Source organism: Anas acuta, unplaced genomic scaffold (genome assembly GCF_963932015.1).
Source record: "Anas acuta unplaced genomic scaffold, bAnaAcu1.1 SCAFFOLD_233, whole genome shotgun sequence".
NCBI classification, from domain to species: Eukaryota; Metazoa; Chordata; class Aves; order Anseriformes; family Anatidae; genus Anas; species Anas acuta.
In genome coordinates this window covers 20764-48026 of record NW_027076101.1, presented here as the reverse complement: position 1 = coordinate 48026, position 27263 = coordinate 20764, and the positions used below count along the sequence as shown (strand labels likewise).

The 27263-nt window shown below is 61.7% G+C and overlaps 4 protein-coding genes across 5 annotated transcripts; 1 reads left to right on the top strand and 3 right to left on the bottom strand.

The window, feature by feature from the left end:
• Positions 1 to 1064: 1064 nt before the first annotated feature.
• On the bottom strand, positions 1065 to 4157 carry TMEM160 (transmembrane protein 160). Its single transcript, XM_068668446.1, has 4 exons — positions 3887 to 4157; positions 3241 to 3615; positions 2899 to 2991; positions 1065 to 1928 (listed from the first exon to the last, which is right to left on the bottom strand). The coding sequence occupies exons 1-4, from the start codon at positions 4155 to 4157 to the stop codon at positions 1690 to 1692; spliced, it is 978 nt and encodes a 325-aa protein (XP_068524547.1). The 3' UTR covers positions 1065 to 1689.
• Positions 4158 to 4531: 374 nt separating this feature from the next.
• On the bottom strand, positions 4532 to 7539 carry TBCB (tubulin folding cofactor B). The gene is given in 6 exon segments (XM_068668454.1): positions 4532 to 4750; positions 4843 to 4915; positions 5485 to 5676; positions 5758 to 5854; positions 7419 to 7460; positions 7462 to 7539. Coding segments are annotated over 6 exon segments (582 nt in total). The 5' UTR covers positions 7525 to 7539; the 3' UTR covers positions 4532 to 4635.
• Positions 7540 to 12323: 4784 nt separating this feature from the next.
• On the top strand, positions 12324 to 14807 carry POLR2I (RNA polymerase II subunit I). 2 transcript variants are annotated; one of them, XM_068668443.1, is made up of 6 exons: positions 12330 to 12488; positions 12715 to 12769; positions 12876 to 12949; positions 13757 to 13831; positions 14484 to 14535; positions 14637 to 14807. In XM_068668443.1, the coding sequence occupies exons 1-6, from the start codon at positions 12430 to 12432 to the stop codon at positions 14697 to 14699; spliced, it is 378 nt and encodes a 125-aa protein (XP_068524544.1). In that variant the 5' UTR covers positions 12330 to 12429; the 3' UTR covers positions 14700 to 14807. The 2 variants fall into 2 exon arrangements, with proteins under 2 accessions (XP_068524545.1, XP_068524544.1); XM_068668444.1 differs by lacking the exon at positions 13757 to 13831 and having other exon boundaries at positions 12324 to 12488.
• A 553-nt stretch (positions 14808 to 15360) lies between these two features.
• On the bottom strand, positions 15361 to 26997 carry WDR62 (WD repeat domain 62). Its single transcript, XM_068668445.1, is given in 30 exon segments — positions 15361 to 16030; positions 16290 to 16508; positions 17052 to 17120; positions 17206 to 17332; positions 17419 to 17535; positions 17712 to 18622; positions 18787 to 18839; positions 19045 to 19163; positions 19294 to 19413; positions 19684 to 19747; positions 19988 to 20099; positions 20245 to 20320; positions 20434 to 20555; positions 20753 to 20820; positions 21101 to 21226; positions 21321 to 21412; positions 21561 to 21736; positions 22068 to 22169; positions 22171 to 22206; positions 22280 to 22457; positions 22653 to 22822; positions 22907 to 23089; positions 23542 to 23676; positions 23808 to 23833; positions 23836 to 23977; positions 25196 to 25253; positions 25904 to 25966; positions 26079 to 26113; positions 26115 to 26171; positions 26914 to 26997. Coding segments are annotated over 25 exon segments (2949 nt in total). The 3' UTR covers positions 15361 to 16030; positions 16290 to 16508; positions 17052 to 17120; positions 17206 to 17332; positions 17419 to 17535; positions 17712 to 18070.
• Positions 26998 to 27263: the final 266 nt, after the last annotated feature.

Sequence of the window (27263 nt, the reverse complement as noted above, 5' to 3'; positions counted from 1 at the left end):
TTTTTGTCCCGTTCCCTGTGTAAGAGGTTTTCCTGTTAGGCTGAAATCCACCCCCTTTTTATTTTTATTTTTTTTTTTGTAACCCCCCCCCTTCCCCATCACGATAGGAACGTTGTATTTGAAATGTAGCTTTGAAGCAAGACGTAAGTTATTGTTTAAATAAAAAACTTCCTTTTTTTTTTTTTTTTTTTTCCTCCGGTGTACAATAAAAAAAAGCAAAAATCAGGACAAAAAAAAAAAAAATCCACCCTCAGAAAAAAAAAAAATCGAACACTACGGGAATAAATTTCTCCAAAAAAAAGTTGGATTTTGGGCCACCCCTGGCTTATTTTTTTTCGTCTTTTTTTGGGTGTTTTCCACTGGCGAAGGAGCCAGGAGCCGCTCCCCAAAACGCGGGGTTTCGCAGGAAAAAAAAAAAAAGCGCCGGCTGCGTGTAAAGAGAAAAACGTTAACGGTTTTCTTTGTATTTTAGGGCCTAACAAACTCCATCCCGTAGTTCTTGGTGATAGACTTTGCCTTTTATGCTTCTTTTAAGGACGTTTTTAACAATTTGTGGTATTTTCCAGGGCCGATGCGATTAGTGCATGAAAAATGTTTAACGCTCGGGGCCAGACGAGCCCTTTTACTGCTGAATTTAAAGAGAAAAGAACAAAAAAAAGAACAAAAAAAAAAAACAACAAGAAATGGTGTATTTGCTGCGGCGTTCTCGTGCGGGGGTGGTGGGCAAACTGGGACCAAACTGGGAAATTTTGGGGCTGGGGGAGGTTTTTGAGCTTTTTCGGGGCCGGCAAAACCCTGGGAGCCCCCAAATGGCACCTGGTGGGGCCTCCCCGGCTCGGCTTTGCCCCAAATCGGGCTTTTATGGGCAAAAATTGTACAAAATTGGTTTTTCCAGTTTTTCCCCCAATTTTGAACCCATCTGGGCCAAAATCAGGCAGATTGGTGCAGGGAGGGAAGCGGCGGCCGCCAGCGGGGATTTCCCTCGCCCCGCAGGAGAAATCCCATCCTGACCCCGCGGTGCCTTCGCTCCAACCCCCCCGTGAGCAAATTGGGCAGAAACGGGGCTTTTTCACCAATTTTATTGCCCAGCCCAGCCCAGCAGGGTGAGGGCTGCGAAATTTGAGTCCAAAAACGCCCATTTCCAGTACGGCGCCCGACCCGCGTACAAGCAAAACCTCGGCGCGCCGCAACCCCAGGGGCTCCCCCCCACCCCACCCCCTTTTTTTTTTTAAATTTTCTTTTTTTTTTTTTCCTTTTTTTTTAACACAAGACCCAACAGCGGAACCACGCGGACGCGGGTTTTTGGGGAGCGGGAGCTGCTTTGGGTGGATTCCACTCAAATCCCCCCCGTTTCTTGCAGCAGGGGCGAGGTTGCGCCAGGGGGGTGCGGGCACAACCCCCCCCCCCCCAGACCCCCCAGGTGAGAAAATAAATCCAAAGCAACCAAAACGGGGACTTTTGGCACCAAACCAGGCCCCAGCGCGGCAGGGCAAGCAAGCCTGACCCTGGGGGGGCGGGGGGGTTAATCCATGCAGGTTTGGGGAGAAATTTCAGGATTTTTGTGACATTTCGGGGCTGATGCGCTATTTTTTGGGGTTTTCATGCGCCGTTTCACCATTTCTGGCGATTTTTTTCGCATCGTTTTTTTTGGCAGCGTGCTCTCTCTTCGGGGGGGTCGTCGTCCCGCAGTTACTTCTCGGGGGGCCGTCGGTGCTCGGGGGGGGGCTCCTCGGGGACGATCTCGACCTCGAGGCGCCCGACGTAGAGGGAGAGGGCGCAGAGCCAGAGCAGGGCGAGCAGCGCGGCGGCGGCGGCGTTGGCGGCGGCCGTGGGGGCCGGCAGCATCATGGGGCGCCGCAGCAGCACCAGGTTCAGCAGGTAGGAGCCCGCCCCGTAGGACACGCACAGGCCCCCCAGGATGAAAAACCCTAAAAACGGGAAAAAAAAATAAAAAAGAATTGTTTTTTTTTAGGAAAAAAAAAAAGAAAGAATTGGGTTAGGGCGACGCATGGCTGGGGAGGGAGGGGGGTGGGGATGGAGGAAATGGCGCAAATGTCCCCAAAATGGGTAGGGGGAGGGTGGGGGGTTTTGGGGGTTATGGGGTGATGACCCCCCCCGAGTGGGATTTGGGGAGATTTGGGGGGTTGAGGGGGTTTGGGGGAGGTTTGGGGGGTTTTGGGGAGGTTTATGGTTTTGGACGGTTTGGGGGTTTAGGGGAGACTTTGGGGGAGTTGGAGATTTGGGGGTCTTGGGGGAGGTTTGGGGGGGTTGGAGGAGATCTGGGGGGAGATTTTGGGGGGTTAGGGGAGGGTTGGGGGAGATTTGGGGGTCTTGGGGGGGTTGGGGGAGGTTTGGGGGAGATCTGGGGGATTTTGGGGAGATTTGGGATTCTTGGGGGAAGTTTGGGGGAGATTTGGGGGTCTTGTAGGAGATTTGGGGGAGGTTTGGGGGAGATTTGTGGGTCTTGGGGGAGATTTGGGGGAGGTTTGGGGGAGATTTGGGGTGGTCTTGGGGGAGATTTGGGGGGGTCTTGGGGGAGATTTGGGGGGGTTGGGGGAAGGTTTGGGGGGTTTTGGTGACATTTGGGGGGGTTTGGGTGTGGGGTGATGCAGCGAGGGGGGGGTTGGCCATGGGGGGGGCAGGGGGTGTCCTGGGGTGGTGGCCCTGAGGGGGTGACCCCTGGAGGGGGGGGGGTGGTGACCCATGGGGGTGTCTTTTTGGGGGGGGGGGGGTGACCTTTGGGGAGGAGGGAGGGGGGGGGGGTGCCCCTTTTTTGGGGGAAAATCCCTGGGTAATTTATAGGACGGTGACCCCTGGGGGGGGGGATATCCCAGGGGGGGTGCTGTGGGTGTGTGAGGGTCCCTGGGGGGGGGTCCCGGTGCCCCCCCCCGCACCCACCGTAGGCGGCGTCGCGCCCGGTGTCGCTCTGCACGTAGGAGATGACGCCGATGCCGGTGGCCAGGAGCCCATTGCGGAACCAGGACAGGAGCCCTGGGAGGGGGGGATGTCGGGGGGGGGTCCCCATCACCCCCTGACCTCGCCCCTCCCCCCTGACCACGCCCCCACCCAAACCACGCCCACCTGATAAGCCCCGCCCCCAGCAGTACCCACGTGCTCTCCCCTCCCTTTAGCCACGCCCCCTCCCTTAGCCACGCCCACCTCCCGTGGCCCCGCCCCCTCCTCTAAGCCCCGCCCCACTCCTCTTAGCCCCGCCCACCCCCGCTAAGCCCCGCCCCTCACCGCCCTCCAGCGCCTTCCGCAGCAGCCACGCGTCCGCCCGCTCCAGCTCGGTGGCGGTGGGCGGGGGGCGGCCGGGGCTGTACCGGGACCCCCCCCCCCTGCGCCCCCCGCGCCGCCCCCCGCAGCCTCCGCAGCGCCGCCGCCGCCGCCCGCCCCGCGCCTCCCCACCACCAGCCCATGGCCGCCGCCGCCTCCGGTCCCGGCCTCGCCGCTGCCGGTCCCGCGGGGCCCCCGGTGCCCGTTGGCGGAGCCCCGCGTCCGTCAGCGCCGCCCCGCCCCCGGGAACCGGCCCCGCCCGGTGGCAGCGCGCGGGGCACGCCGGGAGGCCCCGCCCGGTGTCCCGGGGCCGCCCCTTCCCCCCCCCAAAAAAACGTCAATAAACGGCACCGGGCGCGGGGAACGGCCCCCGAGGGGCTTTATTGGGGGCGGGAGGGGCCGGGAGCCGAACCGGGAGCGGGACCGGGAGCCGAACCGGCACCGGGACGAGCACCGGGAGCCGAACCGGGAGCGGGTCCTGGCCCAACGCGTGCACCGGGAGAGGGACCGGGACCGGGCCCAGCACCGGGAGCCGAACCGGGCCCGGCTCCGGTCCCAACGCGTGCACCGGGAGCAGCACCGGGAGCAGCACCGGGAGCAGCACCGGGACCCGCCCCGGTCGCAGCGCAGCCACCGGGGGGGGCCCCGAAGACGCCCATGCGGGCGGTGCTGGGGGCCCGCAGCTGCTGCAGTTGGCGGCGGCCCCGGCGGAGCAGGAACTCGGCGCGGAGCCGGTCCCGGGGGGGCAGCGCCGCCCCCCGCCGGAACTCCTGGCGGATCCGCGCCGCGAAGCCCGGTTTGCCGGCGGCGGCCCGCAGCAGCTGCCGGTAGAGGCTCAGCGCCTCCCGCCGCAGGCCCCCGCCCGCCGCCGCCGCCGCCATCCGGGGAGCGATCGGGGCCGGGGCTGCGGGGAAGGAACCGGGGGGAGGCGGTGAAGGAGGGGGGGAGGGGGGGCGGGGGGGGGGGAGGCGCCCCCGGTGCCGCCGCGCTGCCACTCACCGCTGCGCCCCGCTTCCGGTACCGCCGTCACTTCCGGCCCCGCCCCCCGTGCGGTGATTGGTTGATGGGGAAAGGGGGCGTGGTCAATAATAAGCCCCGCCCACCAGGCGGGGAAAATGGGTGAAAATCGGGGGGATTTGGGGCTGGGGGAGGCACCCCCACACCTCCCGCTGCCAGGGCGGCTTCTGGGGCATTTTGGGGGTGGAAACAGCGCTGGGGGGGCAGGGGGGAGGCGGAGCCCAGCGGACGGCGTTCCTCAATACCAATAATAATTATTAAAAAAAAGGAAAAAAAAGGAAAAAAAAGACAAAAACGGTGAAAATGGTGAAAAAGGGGGCGCGAAGTCCCCGCGCCGCCCCCTCACAGCTCGTCCAGCCCGTAGTCCTCCTCGGGGAAGTCTCCGGCGGTGACGCTCTGTGGCTTGACGAAGGCGCCGTACTTGGGGGGGCACTCGAAGTACCGGCGGCCGCCGACGCTGGGGGCGGGGGGGAAAACGGGGGTCAGGGGGGGCCCGGCAGCACCCAGGGGTGCTGGGGGGGCACGGGGGGTGTAGGGGGGGGGTCTCACCTGCCGTCGTGCTTGCCCAGGGGCTCGTCGTAGCGGACGCCCACCCAGTGGCCGGGTTTGAAGTCAGTGAGACCTGGGGGGGAAAAGGGGGAAATGGGGGAAAAGGGGGAAAAAATGGGGAAAAGGGGGGAAAAAAATAAATAAGGGGGGGGAAAAAAAAATAAGGGGGGGAAAAAAATAAATAAGGGGGGGAAAAAAGGGGGAAAAGGGGGGAAAAAAAGGGGGAAAAGGGGGGAAAAAAAGGGGGAAAAGGGGGGGGGAAATGGAGGAAATGGGGGGGAAAAGGGGGGGAAAAAGGGGGGAAAATAATGGAGAAAAAAGGGGGGGAATAATGGGGGAAAGGGAAAAAAAAGGGGGGAAAGGGGGAAAAAAGGGGGGGGAAACGGGGAAAAAAGGGGGGGAAAGGGGGAAAAAAGGGGGGGAAAGGGAAAAAGGGGGGGAAAGGGAAAAAGGGGGGGGAAAAAAGGGGGAAAAGGGGGGGGAAAAAAGGGGGAAAAGGGGGGGGAAAAAGGGGGAAAAGGGGGGGGAAAAAGGGGGGGAAAAAAAAGGGGGAAAAAAGAGGGGAAAATGGGGAGAAAAAAAGGGGGAATATGGGGAAAAAAGGGGGAAAACGGGGAAAAAAGGGGGGTGCTGGGGACGTACCCACGTACATGATGGTGCCCCTGCGGCAGGGCTGCCCCGGCAGCTGCACCTGGCAGCGGGAGCCCAGCGGGAGGGCGGCCGCCAGCGCCGCCTCCTGCGCCCGCCGCTGCTCCTGCTCGGCCGCCTGGCGCCGCGCCGCCGCCTCGTCGTAACGGCCCCACTGCCGCTGCTTCAGGAAGGCCCGCAGGGACTCTGGGGGGGGACACAACGGGGCTGGGGGCGTCCTCATACACCGGGGGGGGTCCCCCCGGTGCTGCCCCCCCCCCCCGGTACCTGGGCGCTTGTCGTAGTCGCTCTCGGGCATTTCGTATTTGGGCACCTGCGACACGTCCTCGAACTCCCCGATGCGCGCCCCGCTGCGGTCGATCACCTGCGGGGGGGGGGTTTGGGGTGGTGATGAGGGGGGGCTGGCACCGTGGGGGGGGCCCGTTTTGGGGTGGGAAAGGGGGAAAAAGGGTTTGGGGAGCAAAGGGGCCAGCAGTGGTTCAGAGCACAGTTTTGGGGTGAGAAAAGGGGGAAAAGGGGCAGCAGGAGTTCAGAGTCTGGTTTTGGGGTGAGAGAAAGGGGGAAAAAGGGTTTTGGAGGGGGAAAGGGAGCAGTAGTGGTTCAGTCTGGTTTTGGGATGAGAAAGGGGGAAAAGGGGGTTGGGGGGGGAAGGGGGCAGCAGCAGTTCAAAGTTTGGTTTTGGGGTGAGAAAGGGAGGAAAAGGGGTTGGAGGGGAAAGGGGGTTGGGGTGAGGAAATGGGGCAGGGGCAGCAGCGCTTCAGAGCACAATCTTGGGGTGAGAAATGGGGAAAAGGGTTTTTTTTTGGGGGGGGGAAGGGGGCAGCAGTGGTTCGGAGTATGGTTTTGGGTGAGAAAGGGGGAAAAGAGGATTGGGAGAGGGAAAGGGGCGGCAGCGCTTCAGAGTATGGTTTTGGGGTGAGAAAAGGGGGAAAAGGGGTTGGGGGGGGAAGGGGCAGAAGTGGTTCAGTCTGGTTTTGGGATGAGAAAGGGAGAAAAAGGGGTTGGGGGGAAAGGGGGTTTGGGGTGAGGAAATGGGGCAGCAGCACTTCAGAGCACAATCTTGGGTGAGAAATGGGGAAAAGGGGTTTTGGGGGGGAGGGAAGGGGGCAGCAGTGGTTCAAAGTTTGGTTTTGGGGTGAGAAGGGGGGAAAAGAGGATTGGGAGAGGGAAAGGGGCGGCAGCGCTTCAGAGTATGGTTTTGGGGTGAGAAAAGGGGGAAAAGGGGTTGGGGGGGAAGGGCAGAAGTGGGTTCAGTCTGGTTTTGGGATGAGAAAGGGAGAAAAAGGGGTTGGGGGGGAAAGGGGGTTTGGGGTGAGGAAATGGGGCAGCAGCACTTCAGAGCACAATCTTGGGGTGAGAAATGGGGAAAAGGGGTTTTGGGGGGGAGGGAAGGGGGCAGCAGTGGTTCAAAGTTTGGTTTTGGGGGTGAGAAGGGGGGAAAAGAGGATTGGGAGAGGGAAAGGGGGCGGCAGCGCTTCAGAGTATGGTTTTGGGGTGAGAAAAGGGGGAAAAGGGGTTTCGGAGGGAGAGGGGGCAGCAGTGGTTCAGTCTAGTTTTGGGGTGAGAAAAGGGGTCGGGGGAAAGGAGGCAGCAGTGCTTCAGAGCACAATTTTGGGGTGGGAAAGGGGGATTGGGGTGGGAAAGGGGCAGCAGCGGTTCAGAGTCTGGTTTTGGGGTGAGAAAAGGGGGAAAAACGTTGGGGTGGGAAAAGGGGACAGCAACAATTCAGAGCACAATTTTGGGGTGAGAAAGGGAAAAGCGGGGACCTCCGGAGGGGGCACCTGAGGTGTGGGAAGGGACTGGGACCCCCATTTTGGGGTGAGAACGGGGGGAAAAGGGGTCAGGAAAGGGGCTGGGAAAGGGGCGGCAGCGCCTCAGAGCCTGATTTTGGGGCGAAAAAGGGGGAAAATGGGGAAAATTTGACCCACGTGCACTCGGCAGCCGTCGGCCACCGGGTAGGAGCCCAGCAGGGGCCTCGTCGCAGTCCAGGCGCCCCAGCGGCTCCTCGGCGGGGCCGTAGAGCTCCAGCTCCATGCAGGACGCGGGGCTGCCCACCACCAGCTCCAGTTTGCACTGCGGGGACACCGGGAGGGGACGCTGGGGGACCGGGAACCGGCACCGGGAACCGGCACCGGGAACCGGGGACCGGCACCGGGAATGGGAACCGGGAATGGGAACCGTGTGACAGGGACTGGGACCAGTGCAATGGACTGGTGCCAAGGAACGGGGCACGGGAACCATGGATGGGCACCGGGGAACCGGAACCAAAAACCGGCACCGGGAATGGGAGCCAGGGACCGGCACCGGGGAACCGGGGAACCGGCACCGGAGAAACGGCACCGGGGGACCAGCACCAGGAACGGGACCCGGGACCGGGACCAGGGCCCGGTGCTGGTTACCGGTGACCGGCACAGGGAACGGGAAAAGGCACCAGGGACCGGCACGGGACCGGGAGCAGCACCGGGGACCGGGACCAAGGACCGGGAACCGCACCGGGAACCGGGGACTGGGAATCGAGCACCGAGGGAGCGGAACCGCGGAGAGGGAAACGGGAACCGGGAAACCGGGAACTGGCACCGGGAACCGGGAACGGGACCGGGAACCGGGAGACGGGGACCGGGACCGGGAACTGGCACCGGGGACCGGGACCAAGAACCGGGAACGGCACCGGGGGCCGGCGTCGGGGAACCGGGGACTGGGAATCGAGCACCGGGGAGCGGAACCGGAAACCGGGAACCGGGAAACCGGGAACCGGGAGATGGGGACCGGGAACCGGACCGGGAACCGGCAACCGGGAGAGGGGCGGGGGCTGGGTTTGGGGCAGCGCTCCCGGCACGGCCCCGGCCCCCTCAAGGGCCCCGGCCCCGGCCCCGTCACGGGCCCGGTCCCGTCAAGGCCCCGCCGAGGCCTGGTCCCGGTGCCGGTGCCGGTGCCGGTACCTTGAACTCGGCGATGGTGAGCCCGGTGCCGTAGCGTTTGTGAGCCCGGAAGGCGTTGAGGCTGCTGCTGACCGCCAGCGACACCGCCCCCGGCCCAGCACCGGGCCCCGGCCCCGCCGCCGTCATGGTGCGGCCCCGCCGCCGCCGCCGCCGCCGCTTCTGGAAGCTTCCGCCCGCCCCTCGCGCCGCTCAGCCAATCACGAGCCGCGGAGCGCCCACCGGGAGGCGGGGTGGCCAATGGGAGAGGGAGGGCGGGGAGCGGCAATGGGGAGGGAGGGGGAGGGCGGGGCCGGGAGGGGCGCGGGAAGGGCGGGGCGCGGGAAGGGCGGGGCGGGGTGCACAGAGCAGTGCACGGGGTGCTGCAGGGCAATGCATGGGGTGCAAGGGAGAAATGCACGGGGTGCAGCAGGGCAATGCATGGGGTGCTGCACAGCAATGCATTGGGTGCAGGAGAGCAATGTGCACGGTGCAGGAAAGCAATGAACGGGGTGCAACTGAGCAGTGCATGGGGTGCAACAGAGCAATGTTCTGGGTGCAGGAGAACAATGTACGGGCTGCAGGAAAACAATGCTTGGGGTGCTGCAGAGCAATGAAGGGGTGCAGCAGAGCAATGCCCGGAGTGCTGTAGGGCAATGCACAGGGTGCAATAGAGAAATGCATGGGATGCAGGAGAACAATGCCATGGGGTGCAAGAGAGCAATGCACGGGGTGCTGCACAGCAATGCATTGGGTGCAACAGATAAATGCATGGGATGCAGGAAAACAATGCGTGGGGTGCTGCGCAGCAATGCATTGGGTGCAGGAGAGCAATGTGCACGGTGCAGGAAAGCAATGAACGGGGTGCAACTGAGCAATGCATGGGGTGCAGGAGAGCTTTGCATTGAGTGCAACAGAGAAATGCATGGGGTGCTGCAGGGCAATGCATGGGGTGCAAGGGAGAAATGCACGGGGTGCAATAGAGAAATGCATGGGGTGCAGGAAAACAATGCATGGGGTGCTGCACAGCAATGCATGGGGTGCAGGAGAGCAATGTTCACGGTGCAGGACAGTAATGAACGGGGTGCAACTGAGCAATGCATGGGGTGCAGGAGAGCTTTGCATTGAGTGCAACAGAGAAATGCATGGGGTGCTGCAGGGCAATGCACGGGTGCAAGAGAGCAATGCACAGGGTGCAGGAATTCAATGCATGGGGTGCTGCAGAGTAATGCACGGGGTGCAGCAGGGCAATGCATGGGGTGCAATAGAGCAGTGCACGGGGTGCAGCAGAGAAATGCATGGGGTGCAGGAGAGCAACGCATTGGGTGCAGGAGAGCAATGTGCACGGTGCAGGAGAGTAATGAACAGGGTGCAACTGAGCAGTGCACGGAGTGCAATAGAACAATGTTCAGGATGCAGGAGAACAATGTACGGGCTGCAGGAAAACAATGCCTGGGGTGCAGCAGAACAGTGCACAGGGTGCAATAGAGCAATGCATGGGGTGCTGCACAGCAATGCACGGAGTTCTGCAGAGCAATGCATTGGGTGCAGGAGAGCAATGTGCACGGTGCAGGAGAGTAATGAACGGGGTGCAACTGAGCAGTGCATGGGGTGCAACAGAGCAATTCACAGGGTGCAGCAGAGCAATGCAGGGGGTGCTTCAGAACAATGCATGGGGTGCAACAGAGAAATGCACGGGGTGCAGGAGAGCAGTGGATTGGGTGCAGGAGAGTAATGTGCACAGTGCAGGAAAGTAACGAACGGGGTGCAACTGAGCAGTGCATGGGGTGCAACAGAGCAATGTTTAGGGTGCAGCAGGGAAATGCACAGTGTGCAGTGATATAGTATAAACTCACTTTAGGATAGAATAAAACTTGTGGTTAAAAGTTAGCAAGGACAAAGTAAACGACATCTTGTTATCTGTAGATTTTGTTATGTTTAAGCATCTTGTTATCTGAAAACATCCCAGTATCTGTTAACCGGGAGTCAGGCTGAGACTTGAGATAACTTGAGTCAATTGTCTCGTCTTGTTAACTGAGACTTCCTGCTATCGGCCGACCCTCAGTTAAATTGAAAGCCAACTCAGCATTTTTACAGCTTGGAAAACAACTGATGAAGCAAAGGTGAAAAGTGCATTACGAGGAAGACCTACGGCCTTCCTCCCAACGACCACTGCCCACATCCTGGAGACCCCGGCCCACAATTCTTGGAAGGCTTTTGCGCAAGCGCAAGGACTGATAAGCTAATTAGCATACGAAGTGAGGGCAGGCGGGGTTAGGTAATGAATATGTATGGTGATAATTAAATATTAATTGTTCCGCTGTATAAATATGAGATATTTTGTCACTTCGAACGTGCACGATAGGCGGGAGGATCCCCCGTGCATCCAGCGCTGCAATAAAGAATAGACCACTTAAAGAAATGTTGGCTTTGAGCTTTAAATCAGCAGCAGAGCAATGGGTAACATTGTGACATTGTGACATTGTAACAGTGTGACATTGTAACAGTGTGACATTGTAACAGTGTAACAGTGTAACATTGTAACAGTGTAACAATGTAACAGTGTAACAGTGTAACATTGTAACAGTGTAACAGTGTAACATTGTAACAGTGTAACAGTGTAACAGTGTAACAATGTAACATTGTAACAGTGTAACAATGTAACAGTGTAACAGTGTAACAGTGTAACATTGTAACAGTGTAACATTGTAACAGTGTAACAGTGTAACATTGTAACAGTGTGGCAGTGTAACAGTGTAACAATGTAACATTGTAACAGTGTAACAGTGAACAGTGTAACATTGTAACAGTGTAACAGTGTAACATTGTAACATTGTAACAGTGTAACAGTGTAACATTGTAACAGTGTAACAATGTAACAGTGTAGCAGTGTAACAGTGTAAAACTGTAACATTGTAGCAGTGTAACATTGCAGCAGTGTAACAGCACTGCATGGGGTGCAGCAGAGCAGTGCATGGAGCTGTAATGGAGCACTGCATGGCGTGCAGCAAAGCAGTGAGAGGGCTGCAGGAGAGCACTGCACGGGGTGCTACAGAGCAGCGCACAGGGTGCAGGAGAGCAATGCATCGGGTGCAGCAAAGCAATGCAGGCGGTGCTGCGGAGCTCTGCATGGGGCTGTGAGGAATGTTTTAACAATTCCAATTCGTGTCCATAAATTCGTGTCCATAAAGAATAAGTCTGTAATAATTCTGTTTGAATCCTGTCTGCCTCTGGGCCCTGCACTGGCAATTTAGTTCTTGAACCACAGACGCAGTGTGTCCCAGTCTCCCCCTCGTTCCAGTCAATTTATCATGTCTTCAGAAAACACTCCTTAAATTTATGAACCTGTTTGCTTTTGTTATCCTGACTTCTAGTTCTAACAGTTACAGTTTTTTTCTGTCTTCTTCGAGATTGATTTAACACTGCTATAGATGTTATGTAGATGACTGTGAATAGCTGGGAAAGAATGTTTTAATTGCTCGTGAGTCGTCAAGCTGTTTGGGAGTTTCAGAACAACTGATAATAACTGGTGACTGCTGGTGACTGTTACGAGATCCTTGGTATCTGGCCAGGGGGGGCCAAGAGATTAAGAGGAAGAAAAAAGAAGCTGAAGGACGGTTGGGAGACAAGACCTGCGGAGAGTGTACAGAGAGTGTTCCATAAACTTGGAATAGTGCCAAGTAAGTACAAAGGGTGAGAGGAAGACTACGAGCCTTCAGCATGAAAGACCCCTAGAGACCCCCAGAGGAGACTGATGCGCATGCTCCAGTAGGAGGAACCGGACCCTGGAAGCTAATTATAATAATCTATTTTTTTTAGAAGTACTTTAATTTACTTTAATAAATCCTATTTTTCATTTAATCCTAAATTGAATCCTGAGCCATTTATAACAGGGCTGTCCCAGGGCACGGGCACGAAGGGGTTAAAACTCCCCCCATTCCCTTTCCCCTTTCGCTTCCCGCCGCTTTTTGGTCCCTCGCGGCCGCCGTAAGCGGGAGCCGCACTGCGCAGGCGCGGGGCCGCCATGGAGGGGGAGGGCGGCTACGAACCGGGCTTCGTCGGGATCCGCTTCTGCCAGGAGTGGTGAGGGCGGGGGGGCACCGGGGAGGGCACCAAAATCGGGGAGGGGGCACCGAGACCCTGGGGGGGGCACCGGGACCGCGATCGGGGCCTTCCGGAGCCCCGCACCCGCGCCTGGGGCCGGGCCCGGTGAAGGCCTGAGGCGAGGCCTAGGCCCCAGCCCCCCCCCCGCTCCCCCCCCGTTAACTCCCGTGCCCCCCCCCCGTTAATTCCGGTTCCCCCCCCCCAGTAACAACATGCTGTACCCTAAGGAGGACAAGGAGAACCGCATCCTGCTCTACGCCGTGAGTCCCCCCCCCCCCCAAACCCCCCCTAACCTTCCCCCCCCCCCCCCGGGCCGTGCCCCCCCCAGCCCTAAATTTCCTCCTTTTTGCCCCCCCCCCCGCCCAGTGCCGGAATTGTGATTACCAGCAGGAGGCCGACAACAGCTGCATCTACGTCAATAAGATCACGCATGAAGTGGAGTGAGTGGGGCCCCCCCCCCCGGGCACCGGGCCCCCCCCCCGGGCACCAGGACCCCCCCCCGGGACAGTACCGGGAGCCTGGGACCCCCCCTCCCCAGGAAAAAAAACAAAACACCCTTCCCATCCCCCCACAAGGACAGCACTGGGAGCCCGGGGCTGCCCCCCCCCCCAAAAAAAAAAAAAAAAAAAAAAAACAGCGCCGGGACCCCCCCAGGATGGTACCAGGAACCTGGGACCCCCAGGATTCCCCTGGGACACCCCGCCCAGACCCCCCCCCCAAAAGAAAACACTGGGAGCCCGGGGCTGCCCCCCCCCCCCAAAAAAAAAAAAAAAAACAAAACAGCGCCGGGACCCCCCCGGGATGACCCCAGGACCCCCCCCCCCCAGATGGTGCCAGGAGCCTGGGACCCCAGGATTCCCCTGGGACCCCCCCTCCCCCTGCGGTTTTCCAGCCCGGGGGGGTGGCAGCAGGGCTGGGGGGTGTGGGAAAAGTGATTAAAAATGGCTTCTGGGGGGGGGGGTAATTAAGAAGAGGGTAATTAATGAGGGAGGGGTTGGGGGTAATTAGAGGGGACAAGGGGGGCTGTAAGGGAAGAGAGCAATTAATTGGGGGGAGTAATAAAGGGGGGGGCGGTTTGTAGGTAATTAGTGGGAGCAATTAATGAGTGAGCGAGGAGTGAACGCTGGGTAATGAGAAATAACGAGGGGGGGGGGCAGTTAATGAGGTGGGGGGGGTTGCTGATAGCCTGGGGGTAATTAAGAGGGGTAATTAACAACCTGGCTCCCCCCCCCCCCCCCCCCCCACAGCGAGCTCACGCAGATCATCGCCGACGTCTCCCAGGACCCCACGCTGCCCCGCACCGAGGACCACCCCTGCCAGAAGTGAGGGGGCACGGGGACCCCCCCGGGGACTTGGGGACCCCCCCGGGGATTTGGGGACCCCCCCAGGGACATGGGAACCACCCCAGGGACACGGGGACCCCCCCACAATCCCCCTGAGGCACAGGGACCCCTATGGGACCCCCCCCTAGAGACATAGGGACCCCTCCCAATACACAGGGACCCCCATGGGACCCCCCCAGGGACACGGGAAGCCCCCCAGGACCCCCCCAGGGACATGGGGACCCCCATGAGACCCCCCCGGGGACATGGGGACCCTCCCTAGAGACATAGGGACCCCTCCCAATACACAGGGACCCCCATGGGCCCCCCCCCAAGACACGGGGACCCCCCCCCGGGGACACAGGGCGCCCCCCCGGGGACATGGGGACCCCTCCCAATACACAGGGACCCCCATGGGACCCCCCCGGGGACACAGGGCCCCCCCCCAAAGACACGGGGACCCCCCCTGGGGACACAGGACCCCCCCCGGGGACACGGGACCCCCCAACCACCAGCTCCAACCTTGGTGCAAGGGACATGGGGGTGGCCCCCAGGGCTCTGCCGTGTCCCCACCCCCCCGTAGCCCCGTTCCCTCCTGGGGGGGGGCTCTGTCCCCCCCCCCGCTGCCACCCCGTCCCCTCTCCCCCCCCAGGTGCGGGCACAAGGAGGCCGTTTTTTTCCAGTCGCACAGCGCCAGAGCCGAGGTGAGGCTGCAGCCCCCCCGCCCCCCCCCCGGGGGCTGTCCCCGTCCCCTCAGCTGTGTCCCCCCCCCCCTCATAACACCCCCCCTGTGCCCCCCCCGCAGGATGCCATGAGGCTGTACTACGTCTGCACGGCCCCGCACTGCGGCCACCGCTGGACCGAGTGACGCCCCCCCCCCTTCGCCGGCCCCCCCCTTCGTAATGCAGGTCCCTTTTTTCCTCTGTACCCCTTAAAAATGTGTTTTTTTTGGTATAAAAAATGGTTATTTTGGGCACCAGGGCGTTTGTGGGGCTGTGGGGGTTGTGGGGCAGCTCCTGGGGGGCACCCAGGGGGGTGGGGGAGGTTTTGGGGTGGGGGTGGTGAGGCCGCATCCCTGTGGGAACCTCGCAGCTCCCACCTAATTTTGGGGCCCCAAATCCCCTGTGCTGGGCCCCAAATCCACGCACTTAGCCCCAAAATGCAGCCCCAGTGTCCCTACTTGTCCCAAATCACCCCAAATGGCACCCCTGGGGTCCCAAATTGGCCCCGTGCCCCCCCCCCCGAGGCTCTGTCACCCCCCTGGGCTCTGGGTTCGGCTCCCAGCAGCATCCCCAGAGCACTAAATTCCCCGTTATGCATCCCAAATTCCAGCCCTGCTGCCCCAAATCGCCCTGAGGGACCCCAAATCGCCCTGGGGAGCCCCAAATCGCCCGCTGGGTGCCCCCCGTGCCTCCAGGCTGCCTTTTGGGGCTCCAAATTGCTCCCCAAAACCCCAAATCGCCCCCCAGGTACCCCAGATTGCCCCCCACGTACCCCAAACGATGCCATTTAGGGTCAAACCCTCCGGATTTGGAACAAAAACGTTTATTGGTGAAGAACCCTAAAAACCAACTCACGTCCCCCCGTTCCTGCTGCCAGGTGGCTAAAACCCAAAACCCCAAACTTTGGAGCTAAAACCCCAAACTTTGGAGCTTAAACCCCCAAAACCCCAAACTTTGGAGCTAAATCCCCAAAACCCCAAACCTTGGAGCTAAAAACCCCAAACCTTAGAGTTAAATCCCCAAAACCCCAAACTTTGGAGCTAAATCCTCAAAACTCCAAACTTTGGAGCTTAAACCCCCAAACCCCAAACTTTGGAGCTAAATCCCCCAAAACTTCATCCCAATGCCCCAAAGGAGCTTAAAAGAGAACAAAGTGCCTAAAAAAAAGAAGGGAAAGTGTGGGGGGGGGTCAGGCCGTGCCCCCCCCCCAGGGGCTGCTGCCCTGCAGCCGCTCCCGGACCATCTCCAGGAGGGACTCGGAGTAGGCGCGGAGGAGGGCGAGGGTCTGGGGGTCATGGGGGGGGATTTTGGGGTCGTGGGGGGGGATTTTGGGGTCATGGGGGGGGGTCTGGGCGGCGGCGTCGGTGTGGGGGCCGCAGGCGATGCCTCGGGAGCGCAGCTCGGCCGCAGCCCAGCCGCAGGCGCTGCTCAGGGAGGCTCGCGCCCCCCCCGCGTCCTCCTCCGGGCCCTGCGTCACCTGTGGGACACGGCCCCCCCCCTCGTTACCACCCCGTGACGGGGGTCACACGGCTCCCCCGACCCCAAAAAAGGTCGTTTTTGGGGGCTGGAGCTGCAGAAATAGCGAAAGGAGGAGGGGGAACGCGAGCGGTGGGGTCCCCACGGGGGGGGGAACGAGCCCCTGTGCCCCCCACGACCCCTCCCAAATGTTCCTCCCCTATAGGATCGAGGCTGGCGTGGGATTTGGGGAGATTTGGGGAGGTTTTGGTGGCACCCACCTGGTCATAGAGCGCCAGCAGCTCCTGGAAGTGGGCGCGCAGCAGCTGCAGGGCGGCGCTGAAGGCGTCCGGGGGCGGGGGGGCTCCTGTAGGGGCAGAGGGGGGGGGACAAGGACCCCCCCTTCCCGGCACCCGGCTGCAGGAGAGACCCCAAATCTGTCCCTGCTGCTCATCCTCGGGGTTTGGGACCGGTTCTGGAAAGTTCTCAGCCGGAGGGGTCTGGAAAGGGGGGGGGTTATGGGGTGCTGCCCCATGGAACGAGGCTGCGGGGTTTGGCAGCCCCATCCTGCCCCAAAAAAAAGCACCGGGGGGGGCAGCAGCTGGAAAACACCCCCAGGGGGACTTCTTTTTCAATTTTTTTCCCCTTTTTTTCCCCATTTTTTCCTTTTTTCCCCATTTTTTCCATTTTTTCCCCATTTTTTCCCTTTTTCCCCCCATTTTTTCTTCCCTTTTTTCCCCATTTTTTCTTCCCTTTTTTTTCCCCCCGTTTTTCCCTTTTTCCCCCCCGTTTTTTCCCTTTTTTCCCCCCCGTTTTCCCCCCTTTTCCCCCCCATTTTTTCCTGTTTTTCCCCGTTTCCTCCCTTTTCCCCCATTTTTTCCCCATTTTTTCCCTTTTTTTCCCCGTTTTTTCCCCATTTTTCCCTTTTTTCCCCATTTTCCCCCCTTTTTCCCTTTTTTCCCCATTTTCCCCCTTTTTTCCCCCATTTTCCCCATTTTTTCCCTTTTTTCCCCCCCCCAACCCCCTTCCAGCCACCGTCTTACCTCCGCTTCCTGCAGCTCCGCAGCCGCTTCCAGCTCGGGCTGCGCCGGGGGGGCTGCACCCTCGGGTACCTTTGGGGGGGGGGGAGACACAAAAAAGGGGTCAGGATGGGGAAAAGGGGAGGGGGGGGCAACGCTCCTGGGGGGCAGCACCCACCTGCCCCCTCGGCGGCAGCGCGAGAGGAATCGGGTGGAGATGCTCAGGCGCAGGTTTAAGAGCAGGGATTTTTCCTCCTCCCCCGGCTCGGGGGGCTTCAAATCCTTCAAGGAGCCCTCGAACCTCTCTGTGCAGCGAGCGCGGGGGGGTCAGCATCGAGCAGGATCCAGGGAACCCATGCAGACCCCCCCCCGGTGCCCCCCACCCCGTTACCGGTGCAGGGGGCGTCCGCCAGGGTCTCGAAGTGCTGCTGGAGGAATTTCTCCTGCTCCGCGTCCCCGTCCTCGGAGCCCCCCGAATCCTCGGAGCCCCCCGAATCGTCGTCTGCCACTGAGGAGGGGGGGAAAAAGCCCCCCCCGAGGGATGAGGGACGTTAATAGGAGCCCCAGCGTGGTGCTGGGGTGCACCCCGACAGCCCTAGGGGGATCCCTGAGTTCCTAAAGCCGCTGCCGAGCATTTTTTAGGGCATTTTTAGGGTATTTTTTAGGGTCGTGCTTCTTGCTTACCTCCTGGCTCGGGGCACAGCCCCGGTGTCGGTGGTCCGGGCACTGGGGGGGCTGAGGTTTCCTCCTGGGGCTGCAGCAGGCCAGACCTGGGGGGGGGGGGGGAAGGCGAGCGGGTCACAAAAACCACCAAAAACCCCAAAATCCGCGTCCAGGAGCAGGCAGAGGGGCTGAGGGACCAGGGGGGTGCCCCCAGGATTGTGGGAACCCCGATCCTGGCGAGATGGGGCTGGGGGCGGTGACACGAGGCTGAGTCCAGCCCAGCAGAAATTCGGTGCTTTAATGGGGTGGCCCAAAAACCGACCCTAAAAAAAAAAGCAGCCCAAAACCCACCCTAAAAAAAAAGCAGCCCAAAACCGACCCTAAAAAAAAAGCAGCCAGCAGTTTTGGGTCCCGAGGCAGCCCAAAAGGGAAACGTTAAACGAAATCAGCGCCTGCTGGTGACGTTTTGGGGTGGTTTTGGGGTGCCCAGAGGAAGAAATCCCCCCCCCCCCAGCACGGAGGGAAGCCCCTTCCCCTGTTTTTCCCCCAAACCTGCTGGCCTCCGGCGTGCTGCGCTGGGAGCGGGGCTCATCCAAATCCAGCTCCCCCCGGGTTTCATCCTCCAGGAACAGCTCCGAGCCCTCGGAGCTCCCCACCAGGCTGCTGGGGGAGGCGTCCGCCTGCCATGGGGGGGGACCGGGCAGGGGGCTGAGCCCTGCGGGGGGCTCGGGACCCCCCCCCACCTCCAGCAGCAGCCGCTCCAGGTTCCTGGGCTCCAGCTCGGCGGCGCCTTCGAGGTCGTTGCCGCTCGGCTCTGCCTCGGGAAGGGTCTTGATGGGGCCGTGCTCGGCGCACGCTGCCCACCTCCCCCGCGGCCGGTAGCCCCCCCGGGGGCCGGGGGCTGCGCCGTCGGAGCCGTCCGCCTCCCCCAGCTGTGAGAAGGAGGGGGGGGGACACACAGTTTGCCTCCGTGCTGGGCGCGAGGATGTCTCGCCCCTTAAAAAACACGAGGGGTGGAATTTGGGGCAAAAGGGGGGGGGGCTTCGTGTGGCTGTGGTTGAATTAAATCAGATTCAATCCCCCCCCCCAGACTTACCAGCCTCTTGGCCCACATGGGCAGCTTGCCGTTGGTCAGGATGCAGATGGGGGCTGGGGGGGGGGAGAGATGGGTTCGTTTGGGGTTCGTTTGGAGCAGAAATTGGGGTGGGAAAGGGGAAAAACAGCTCTGGAAGCGTCTGCTCTGCCTTTCCGCCCCCCCAGCCAGGTCCCTTCGCCCTCCCCAGGCAGGGGCAGTGAGAAAAAGAGGGGCCAGCCACGCGGGGGGGGGGGAACAGAGAAAAATCTTTGGACTCACGGGGCTCCAGCTCCTCCTTGGACGGGGTCTGCGTGGTCACAGCCTCGTCCTGCTCCCCGCCGGGCTCCTCATCGCAGTGTCCCCCGCTGGGGACAGCCCCGTCCGTGGTGTCCTGCCCGCTGCAGAGGGGCCGTGGGGCCAGTCCCGAGGGCGTCGGGGGGTGGGAGGTGGGGGTGAGGGGCTGGGGGCCCCCCCAGGGGCGGAACACGCACGTTTTTCCCCCCATATTTTATTTTTCCCATTTTTTACCTGATGGGCACGGGGAACGCCGGCTCCTTCCCCCCCTGGGGCTGCAGCTGGTTGAGCTCCAGCAGGTGCTGCCTCATGCTGCTGGTGAGCTCGGGGGCCAGGCGCCAAATGAACACGCAGCTGGGGCAAAAAAGTGGCGTTGGGGGGCAGAAAAGTGGCGTTGGGGGGCAGCTTTCCCCCAAATTTTGGGCACAGAGGCTTTACTTTCACACCCTGAATTCATTTAACTCCCCCAGCACGGGGGAATTAATTCACGCACCCCACCCACAGCTCTCCAAAGCTGGTTCTTGCGAGGCACGGGGTGCAATAAACCACAGAAATCCCCCCCCCCCCCGTAGCCCCCCCGAGCACGGCTGCAGGAGGACGGGGGCTTTTTGGGCGCCCGGGTACCTGTCTCCGGAGACGGTGATGAGATGCTTGCAGTCGTAGGTGAATCGCATCCCCGTGACGATATCTGGGACAGAGAACCAAAGGCTGCTGCGAGGCCAAATTAATCCCACTCCGCTCATTAAGCCTCCTTAATTAATCCCCCTTAATTAATCCCCCAAACCCCTGTTGTTTCCCAACGTGCCCCTTCGCAACACGCTCTGTGTTTTGCCACCCCGGGCACCCGAAGCGAGCAGGATTCCCAAAGATTTTCCCCAAATTCTTCGAATCAAACCCAAACTCCCCGATTTTCAGCCAGGAAACCAACCTGAGTGCCCGAAAATTTTGGCCACGCACTCCCCCGAGCGGAAATCGATGATGGAGATGCTCTTATCGGAGCAGCTTGTGGCCAGGAAGGTGCCCGAGGGATCCAGCTGCACCTGGGGAAAACACCAAGGGGGTCGCAGAAACCCCTCGGCGTGCCCCGAGCCCTTGGAGCTCCCCGCAGCTCTCCTGGGATGCAGCGAGGGAATTTTTGTCTAAAACGGGTGGGAGCACCCCGGGGGGGGGCGTCCTGGGTCTTGCCTTCAGCAGGGAGCCCTCGTCAGCCTGCGAGCCCTTGTAGCAGCACCTCTGCTTCCCGCTGGCCGTGCCGTACACCCTGCGAGGGGGGGGCAGGACGCACGGGGGTAGGGTAACAGGAAAAAAGAGAGACCCCCGAGGAGGGTGGGCGAGGGGAAGGGGCTGGGGGTGCCGCTTTCAGGGGGTCCCGACCTGACGTTTCTGTCCTGGCAGGCGACGGCGACGTATTTCTGCGTGATGTCGATGGCCATGTCGTACAGGGTGGTTTTCTCGGCGACGTGGTGCGTCCTGACGAAGCTGAAACCCTCGGGGCGCTGCGGGGAGATGGGAGGAAAAGAGGAGTGGGGGGGGGCGCTGCCTCCTCCGAGCCCCCCTGCTCACAGCCAAAACCGCTGGGGTTCGGCAGCTCCCGTTCCACGCAGGGCAGCGGAGGAAGGGCTCGAGCAGGGGGGATGATTCGGTGCTGGTTTGGGGGGCGAGGAGGGGTCCCCCCCCGAGGGGGGGGTCCTACCTGGTGAGCGGTGCGGAAATAAATGCTTTTATCAGCCCCGCAGCTGATCAGCTGCACCTCCCCGCTGCCTGCAGCAGGAGAACACGGGGCTGAGAGACGGGGCTGGCATCAGGGGATGTGCAGAGCCCTCCACGGCGTCCCCATTTTGGGGAAAAACGGATAAAAAGCAACAAAAAAGCAACTTTCTTAGGAAGCCGATGCAATTCCAGGCTGGGAATCCCAGCTAGGGCTCCCCTCTGCCATCGAGGGTGGAAAATGGCACAAAAAGCGCAGGGATTGGGGCTCTGACTGCGAGGGAGGTGGAAAACACAGAAAATGGGAGCACGACGGGCACGGAGGAGCAGCTACCTGCAAATTTGACCGCCGTTATGGCAGAGGAGTGATCGTCCAGGGTTTGCTCCAGCTTGTAGCCCCTGTCCACGTTCAGGACGTGGATCAGCCTGTCCCTGCTCGCCGAAGCCAGCAGCGCTGCTCCTGCGGGGGACAGGGCACGGAGCTGGGTGCTGGAAAGCAGAGCCCCAGGGCCCTCGAGCAGGAGAGGAGCCACGCGGGCAGGGCGAAGCCTCACCCGTCTCCGGTTTGGAGTACTCCAGGCAGAGAACTTCCGAATCGTGAGCTTCCACTTTGGCCACCTCCCGCATGAACCGCAGCTCGTGGATCCTGCGGGGGGGGAAGCGCGCCGTCAGCTCGGCCCCAAAATCCAGGGAACGACACCAGAACGCCTCCTGCCACTCCAGCACGTGGCCGGGAGCCTCAGAGGGGATAAAAAAATCAAAAGGAGGTGAAATTCTACACCAAAAACGCTTGCCTGAGGTTCCCCGCTCGGTCCCCCGATGCCAGATGCTCCCCGTCGGGGCTGACCTGCAGCACCCGCACGCCGGATTTGGTTTCGGGGTGGCCCCCGCTCTCGCCCCTGTCCACCAGGCTGGAGGAGTCCTGGAGGTGCTGCGCGGCGTTGTCCACGTAGATGATGTTCAGCAGGGTCTGGGGGAGGAAAAAGGGGAGGGGGTGAGGTCGGGGTGGCCGGGGCAGGGGGCGCAGAGCAATTTGGGAGCCCACCCGCGGCTCCTAAATTGCTGCTGACATCCCCACTCTGGTTTTCGGGGCTTCGTGCTCGGGGATCTGAGGAGCACAACACCAAAAAAGCTACCAAAAATTAAAACCTCTCTCCTGAGGGCAGGAACCCGACCCCGCCAGGCTCTCCAAGGACCTCGTCCTCTACCGGGAGCGGGGGCAAAACCGAAGGGGAAACGCGAGGGGCAGCTCCAGCAGCCTCAGCCGTGGGTTTTTGGGGTGAGGGCAGCCCCCCTCTCACCGTGCTGTAGGCGTTGCCCTGGCGGGGGGGCTCGGGGCCGCTTCCGAGGGTCCAGACGCGGATGGTGCTGTCCGAGGAGCAGGTGAGGAAGGAGCCGGGGGGGCAGGCAGGGCGGCTGCTCCTTAAATTCGGGGTACGCCTGCGCCACGGCCACGCGTCAGGAGGGAAAGGGGAGCCACCAGGAGCCACCAGGAGCCCCCCGGGGGTCTCACCTCGACGCTCCAGACGAAGGAGCTGTGGAAAAGCTCGGAGCAAACCTTCCCCACCGCCCGCAGGTCCCCCACGTCCCAGACGTAGAGGCTGTGGTCCCTGTAGACGCAGGAGAGCCAGCGCCGGGCGGCGTCGTAGGCAAGGGCCACGGTGTCGGGATAGAGCGCGTCGGGACCCCTGCGGGAGGGTTTGGGGGTCACGGGGGTCCCGTGGCACCCCGAGGGCACAGCTCAGGAGGGGTTTTTGGGGCCGCCCCCGCAGCCACTCCAGCCCTTGAAGCGCTCGGATGGAGGTGGATTCGTTTCCAGCCCAAAACCCTGAGGATTTCCAGCTCCAAACGGGGTCTTTCGGGGTCTCGGGGGGGGGTCCCAGCTTTGCCCTACCTGGGCTGGGGGGGCTCGGGTGACATCCACGCCCAGGGGGTGAGGTTTGGGGAGGTCGCCGAGGTAGCGCAGATCCTGAGCCTGGAAGATCCTCACGGTGCCGTTGTCGCAGCCGCAGAACACCAGCTCCTCGCCCACGCAGACGCAGGTGGCGAGGGACACCTGGGGGGGGGGGGCCTCATCGGGAAGTCCCAGCACCATTTTTTGGGGTCATTTTTGGGGTATTTTTTTAACCCCAGCCCTCACCTTGAGGCCGATCCACTTCTCCAGCACCCTCCTGCGGTTGAAGAGGCACAGCAGCCCCGAGCGGGTGACGCAGAAGGTGCTGCCCAGCGTCCCCCCCCCGCCGCAGGCCACGCCGCAGAAAACGTTGTCGTGGAGCCCCCCCAGCAGCCCCGAGCGCCCCAGCAGCGGCACCGTCTCCTTGACCTGCGGGCAGAGCAGCAAAGCCTAACGAAGGAGGCCTAACGAGCGAGCCTCCTTCGTTAATTAACCCAGACGTGGCTCCCAGCACCCCCCCCCAAGTCCTCCCACCCTCCTGGGGGCTGCAGACCCTTGATTTTGCGGGGAGAGGGGGGCAAAGCGGTGGCAGCAGGGGGGCAAAATCCCCACAGGCGGATTTTTCCCCCAAAGCGGCCCCAAAATCCGCTCCTGGGGGGTCCTGGTGCTCAAATCGAGGAGTTGGAGCAGGGGGGAGCTCGCTGGAGCGCCCCCCCCCACGGCTCCTCGGCTCCAATCAAACAAAATCCGCCCGTTTTGGGTTCAGAAAGCCCAAATCGCGCCCCGTCCCCAAGCTCCCCAATAAGGAAGGGGTTATCGAACCCACCCCCCCGGACCCGTTTCAGCCCAGGGGGGGGGCGTCAGCAAAGCCCCCCCCTCACCTTCAGCTCCCTGGCGGAGTCCAGGAACCAGAACTTGACGTGGCGCTGCCCCGCGGTGACAAAAAACCCCTCCTCGGAGAAAGCCACCGCTGTCACCCTGCAGGACACCTTGTTGGATGCCACCAGGACCCCCTTCTGCTCGGGGAAACCACGGAGCCGTCAGCGGGACCCCAAAAAAAAACCCAAAAAACAAAAGAGCGAGCAGCCGGGGGAAAAAAACGCCTCACCCATCATTTTGGGGGAATTTAGGGGAATTCCGAGGGTACCTTCCAGTCCCAGACGTTGACCACCGGTCGTGGCGGTGGCCCACCGACACCAGGTACTCGGCGCGGGGCGAGAAGGTGACACAGGTGACACCGTGCTTGTGGCCGTGCAGCTCCGAAATCTGCGCCCGCTCCTCCACGTCCCAAACACGGACGGCGGGGCAGTGCCCGTTCTGCGGGAAAACCCCCCAAAAAAAGGGTCAAATCCTCTCCCCAGCTCCCCAAAGCGGCCCCAAAATGGACCAAAAGGGCCCCAAAGAGGCCCCAAAAGGGGACCCAAAAGGAACCCAAAAGGGACCCAACACGGCCCCAAAAGGGACCCAAACGGGACCCAAAAGGGGGCTCCAAAAGCGGCCACAAACGGACCCCAAAAGCAGCCCCAAAAGGGGACCCAAAAGGGCCCCAACGCATCCCCAAAAGGGACCCCAAAGGGACCCAATGCGGCCCCAAAAGGGCCCAACACGGCCCCAAAAGGGACCCCATGCAGCCCCAAAAGGGACCCCAAAAGGGACCCAAAGCGGTCCCAAAAGGGACCCAAAGCAGCCCCAAAAGGGACCCAAGGCGGCCCCAAAAGGGACCCAAAAGGGCCCCAAGGCGGCCCCAAAAGGGACCCAAAAAGGGACTCAACGTGGCCCCAAAAGGGACCCAAAGTGGCCTCAAAAGGGACCCAAAAGGGACCCAACGCGTCCCCAAAAGGGACCCCAAAAGGGACCCCAAAAGGGCCCCAAAAGGGACCCCAAAAGGGGACCCAAAAGGGACCCAATGCAGCCCCAAAAGGGACCCAAAGCGGCCCCAAAAGGGGACCCAACGCGGCCCCAAAAGGGGACCCAAACGGGCCCCAAAGCAGGACCCAAAAGGGACCCAACACGGCCCCAAAAGGGACCCAAAAGGGAGCCCAAAAGGGAGCCAACGCGGCCCCAAAAGGGACCCCAAAAGGGCCCCAAAAGGGCCCAAAAGCAGCCCCAAAAGGGACCCAAAAGGGACCCAAAAGGGACCCAAAAGGGACCCAACGCGGCCCCAAAAGGGACCCAAAAAGGCGCCAAAAGGGACCCAAAAGGGACCCAACACAGCCCCAAAAGGGACCCAAAAGGGAGCCCAAAAGGGAGCCAACACGGCCCCAAAAGGGACCCCAAAAGGGACCCCAAAAGGGCCCCAAAAGCAGCCCAAAAGGGACCCAAAGGGACCCAAAAGGGGACCCAACACGGCCCCAAAAGGGACCCCAAAAGGGACCCCGGGTTGGAAATTGCAAAATTTGCAAAGGGGAAATGGAAATGGGGTGGAAAAGGTAAAAAAGGAGATGTGGGAGGCAGAAGCCCGGCTGCTCCCCCCCACCAAGGATTTGTGGGGTCTGGGGGAGGAAAAGGGGGCGCGGGGTGACGCGGGACCCCCACCTCGCCGGTGACAATGAGCTTCCCGTCGGGGGAGAACGCCAACGCGGTGACGGTTTTCCTGGAAAACAGTGGGATTTGGTAATTTGGGTGGGGGGGGGGTGAGGGAGAGGTTTGGGGGGACGTTAGGGGAAAGGGGGGCTTCAGGGGGACGTTAGGGGAAAGGGGGGCTTCAGGGGACATTAGGGGAAAGTTTTGGGGTGATGTTAAGGAAAAGGGGAACTTTTGGGGACATTAAGAGAAAGGGAAGCTTTGGGGGGACGTCAAGGGAAAGTTTTGGGGTGATATTGAGGGAAAGGGGAGGTTTGGGGGGACATTAGGGGAAAGGGGGGCTTCAGGGGGGACATTAGGGGAAAGTTTTGGGGTGATATTAAGGGAAAGGGGAACTTTGGGGGGATGTTGAGGGAAAAGGGAGCTTTAGCAAGACACTAGGGGATAGTTTTGGGGTGATATTAAGGGAAAGGGGAAACTTTTTGGGGACATTAAGAGAAAGGGGAGCTTTTGGGGGGGACCATCAGGGGAATTTTTGGGGTGATATTAAGGGAAAGAGGAACTTTGGGGGGGATGTTGAAGGAGTTTGGGGGGACATTAGGGAAAAGTTTTGGGGTGATATTAAGGGAAAGGGACACTTTGGGGTATCTCTGGGGGGCCGTTACGGGACCGGGGAATTTTGGGGTGCACATTTGGACCCCAAACCCCCCCAGGGGGTACCGGGAGGCGTTGAGGAGGTGCCGCTGGGCGTGGGTGCGGGGATCCAGCAGGACGACCACGCACCTGCAATAAAAGGGGGGGGATCACGGGGGGGGGGGCATACAGGACCCCCCCCCAACCCGAGAGCCTTTTTTGGGGGATTTTAGGGTTCGGCTAATTACCCTAATGAGCTCACCCGGCCGGGTAGGCGACTTGTCCCGAGGGGGGGGGCGCAGGCCAGCCCGCTGCCGCTCTGCGCCGTGACCCCCAGCACCTTCTGCAGCTTCACCTGGGGGGGGGGCAGAAATTGGGGGGGTTGGGGGGGGGCAGGAATTTGGTGGGGGGTCTCCAGGGATGGGGGAGGGGTTGGGGGGGGCAGGAATTGAGGGGGGCTGGGGGAGGGGGTAGGAATTGGGGGGGGGGGCTCCAGGTATTGGGGGAGGGGTTGGGCGCAGAGGTTGGGGAGGGGCAAGAATTGGGGGGGGGGGGGTCTCCAGCACCCCATGGCACCCCTGATCCCTGGGGGCACCCCCAATCCCCGGGGGGGGGCACCCCCACTGGATGCTCAGCGACCCCCCCCCCCATGGGGATCCCCCCAGATCCTGCCCCCCCCCCCCCGTTCCTAAATGCTGCCCCCCTCCCATGGAGACCCCCCCCACAAATTCCTGTCCCCCCCAACCCCCCCAATTTCTGCCCCCCCCCCAATTCCTGCCCCCCCCAAGCCCTCCCCCACTCCCCAGAGCCCCCCCCCAATTCTTAACCCCCCCCAACCCTCCCCCAATACCTGGAGCCCCCCCCCCCAATTCCTACCCCCTCCCCCAGTCCCCCTCAATTCCTGCCCCCCCCAACCCCTCCCCCGTCCCTGGAGACCCCCCCCCAAATTCCTGCCCCCCCCCAACCCCCCCAATTTCTGCCCCCCCAACCTCTACCCCCCCCCCAACCCCTCCCCCAATACCTGGAACCCCCCCCCCAAATTCCTGCCCCCCCCAACCCCTCCCCCTCAATTCCTGCCCCCCCCAGCCCCCCCTCACCGCCTCGTGCCGCCACCCCCGCCTCAGGCCGAGGTGCGGGGCCCCCTCCTCGCCGCCCTCCCCCCCCCCGGCAGCCGCCGCCATAGCTCCGAGCCCCCCCCCCCCCGGTACCCGCTCCGAAAAGCGCGCGCAAAGCCGGCCTCGCCACCCCATTGGCCAGCGCGCCCGCCACTCACCGCCCTCCTCCCTCTCCGCGACCAATAGCAGCGCGGCTCCGCAGGGCAGGGCACCGCCCTTCGGGCTCCTGCCACTCAACGCCGCGCTCCGCCAATCGCCGCGCGGCTTTCGCGTAGCCCCGCCCCTCCCCGCCCTGCAGCCCGCGGGTTCGAATCCCGGCGCCGCCACCGCGG

Coding starts and splice junctions, on each gene's coding strand:
- TMEM160 (XM_068668446.1), bottom strand. CDS start 4,157: ATGGCGGCGGCGGCGGCGGGCGGGGGCCTGCGGCGGGAGGCGCTGAGC. Junction 2,992..3,240: donor GCGGAAGGCGCTGGAGGGCG/GTGAGGGGCGGG, acceptor CCCCCCTCCCAG/GGCTCCTGTCCTGGTTCCGC. Junction 1,929..2,898: donor CGGGCGCGACGCCGCCTACG/GTGGGTGCGGGG, acceptor TCCCGTTTTTAG/GGTTTTTCATCCTGGGGGGC.
- POLR2I (XM_068668443.1), top strand. CDS start 12,430: ATGGAGGGGGAGGGCGGCTACGAACCGGGCTTCGTCGGGATCCGCTTC. Junction 12,489..12,714: donor ATCCGCTTCTGCCAGGAGTG/GTGAGGGCGGGG, acceptor CCCCCCCCCCAG/TAACAACATGCTGTACCCTA. Junction 12,950..13,756: donor AAGATCACGCATGAAGTGGA/GTGAGTGGGGCC, acceptor CCCCCCCCACAG/CGAGCTCACGCAGATCATCG.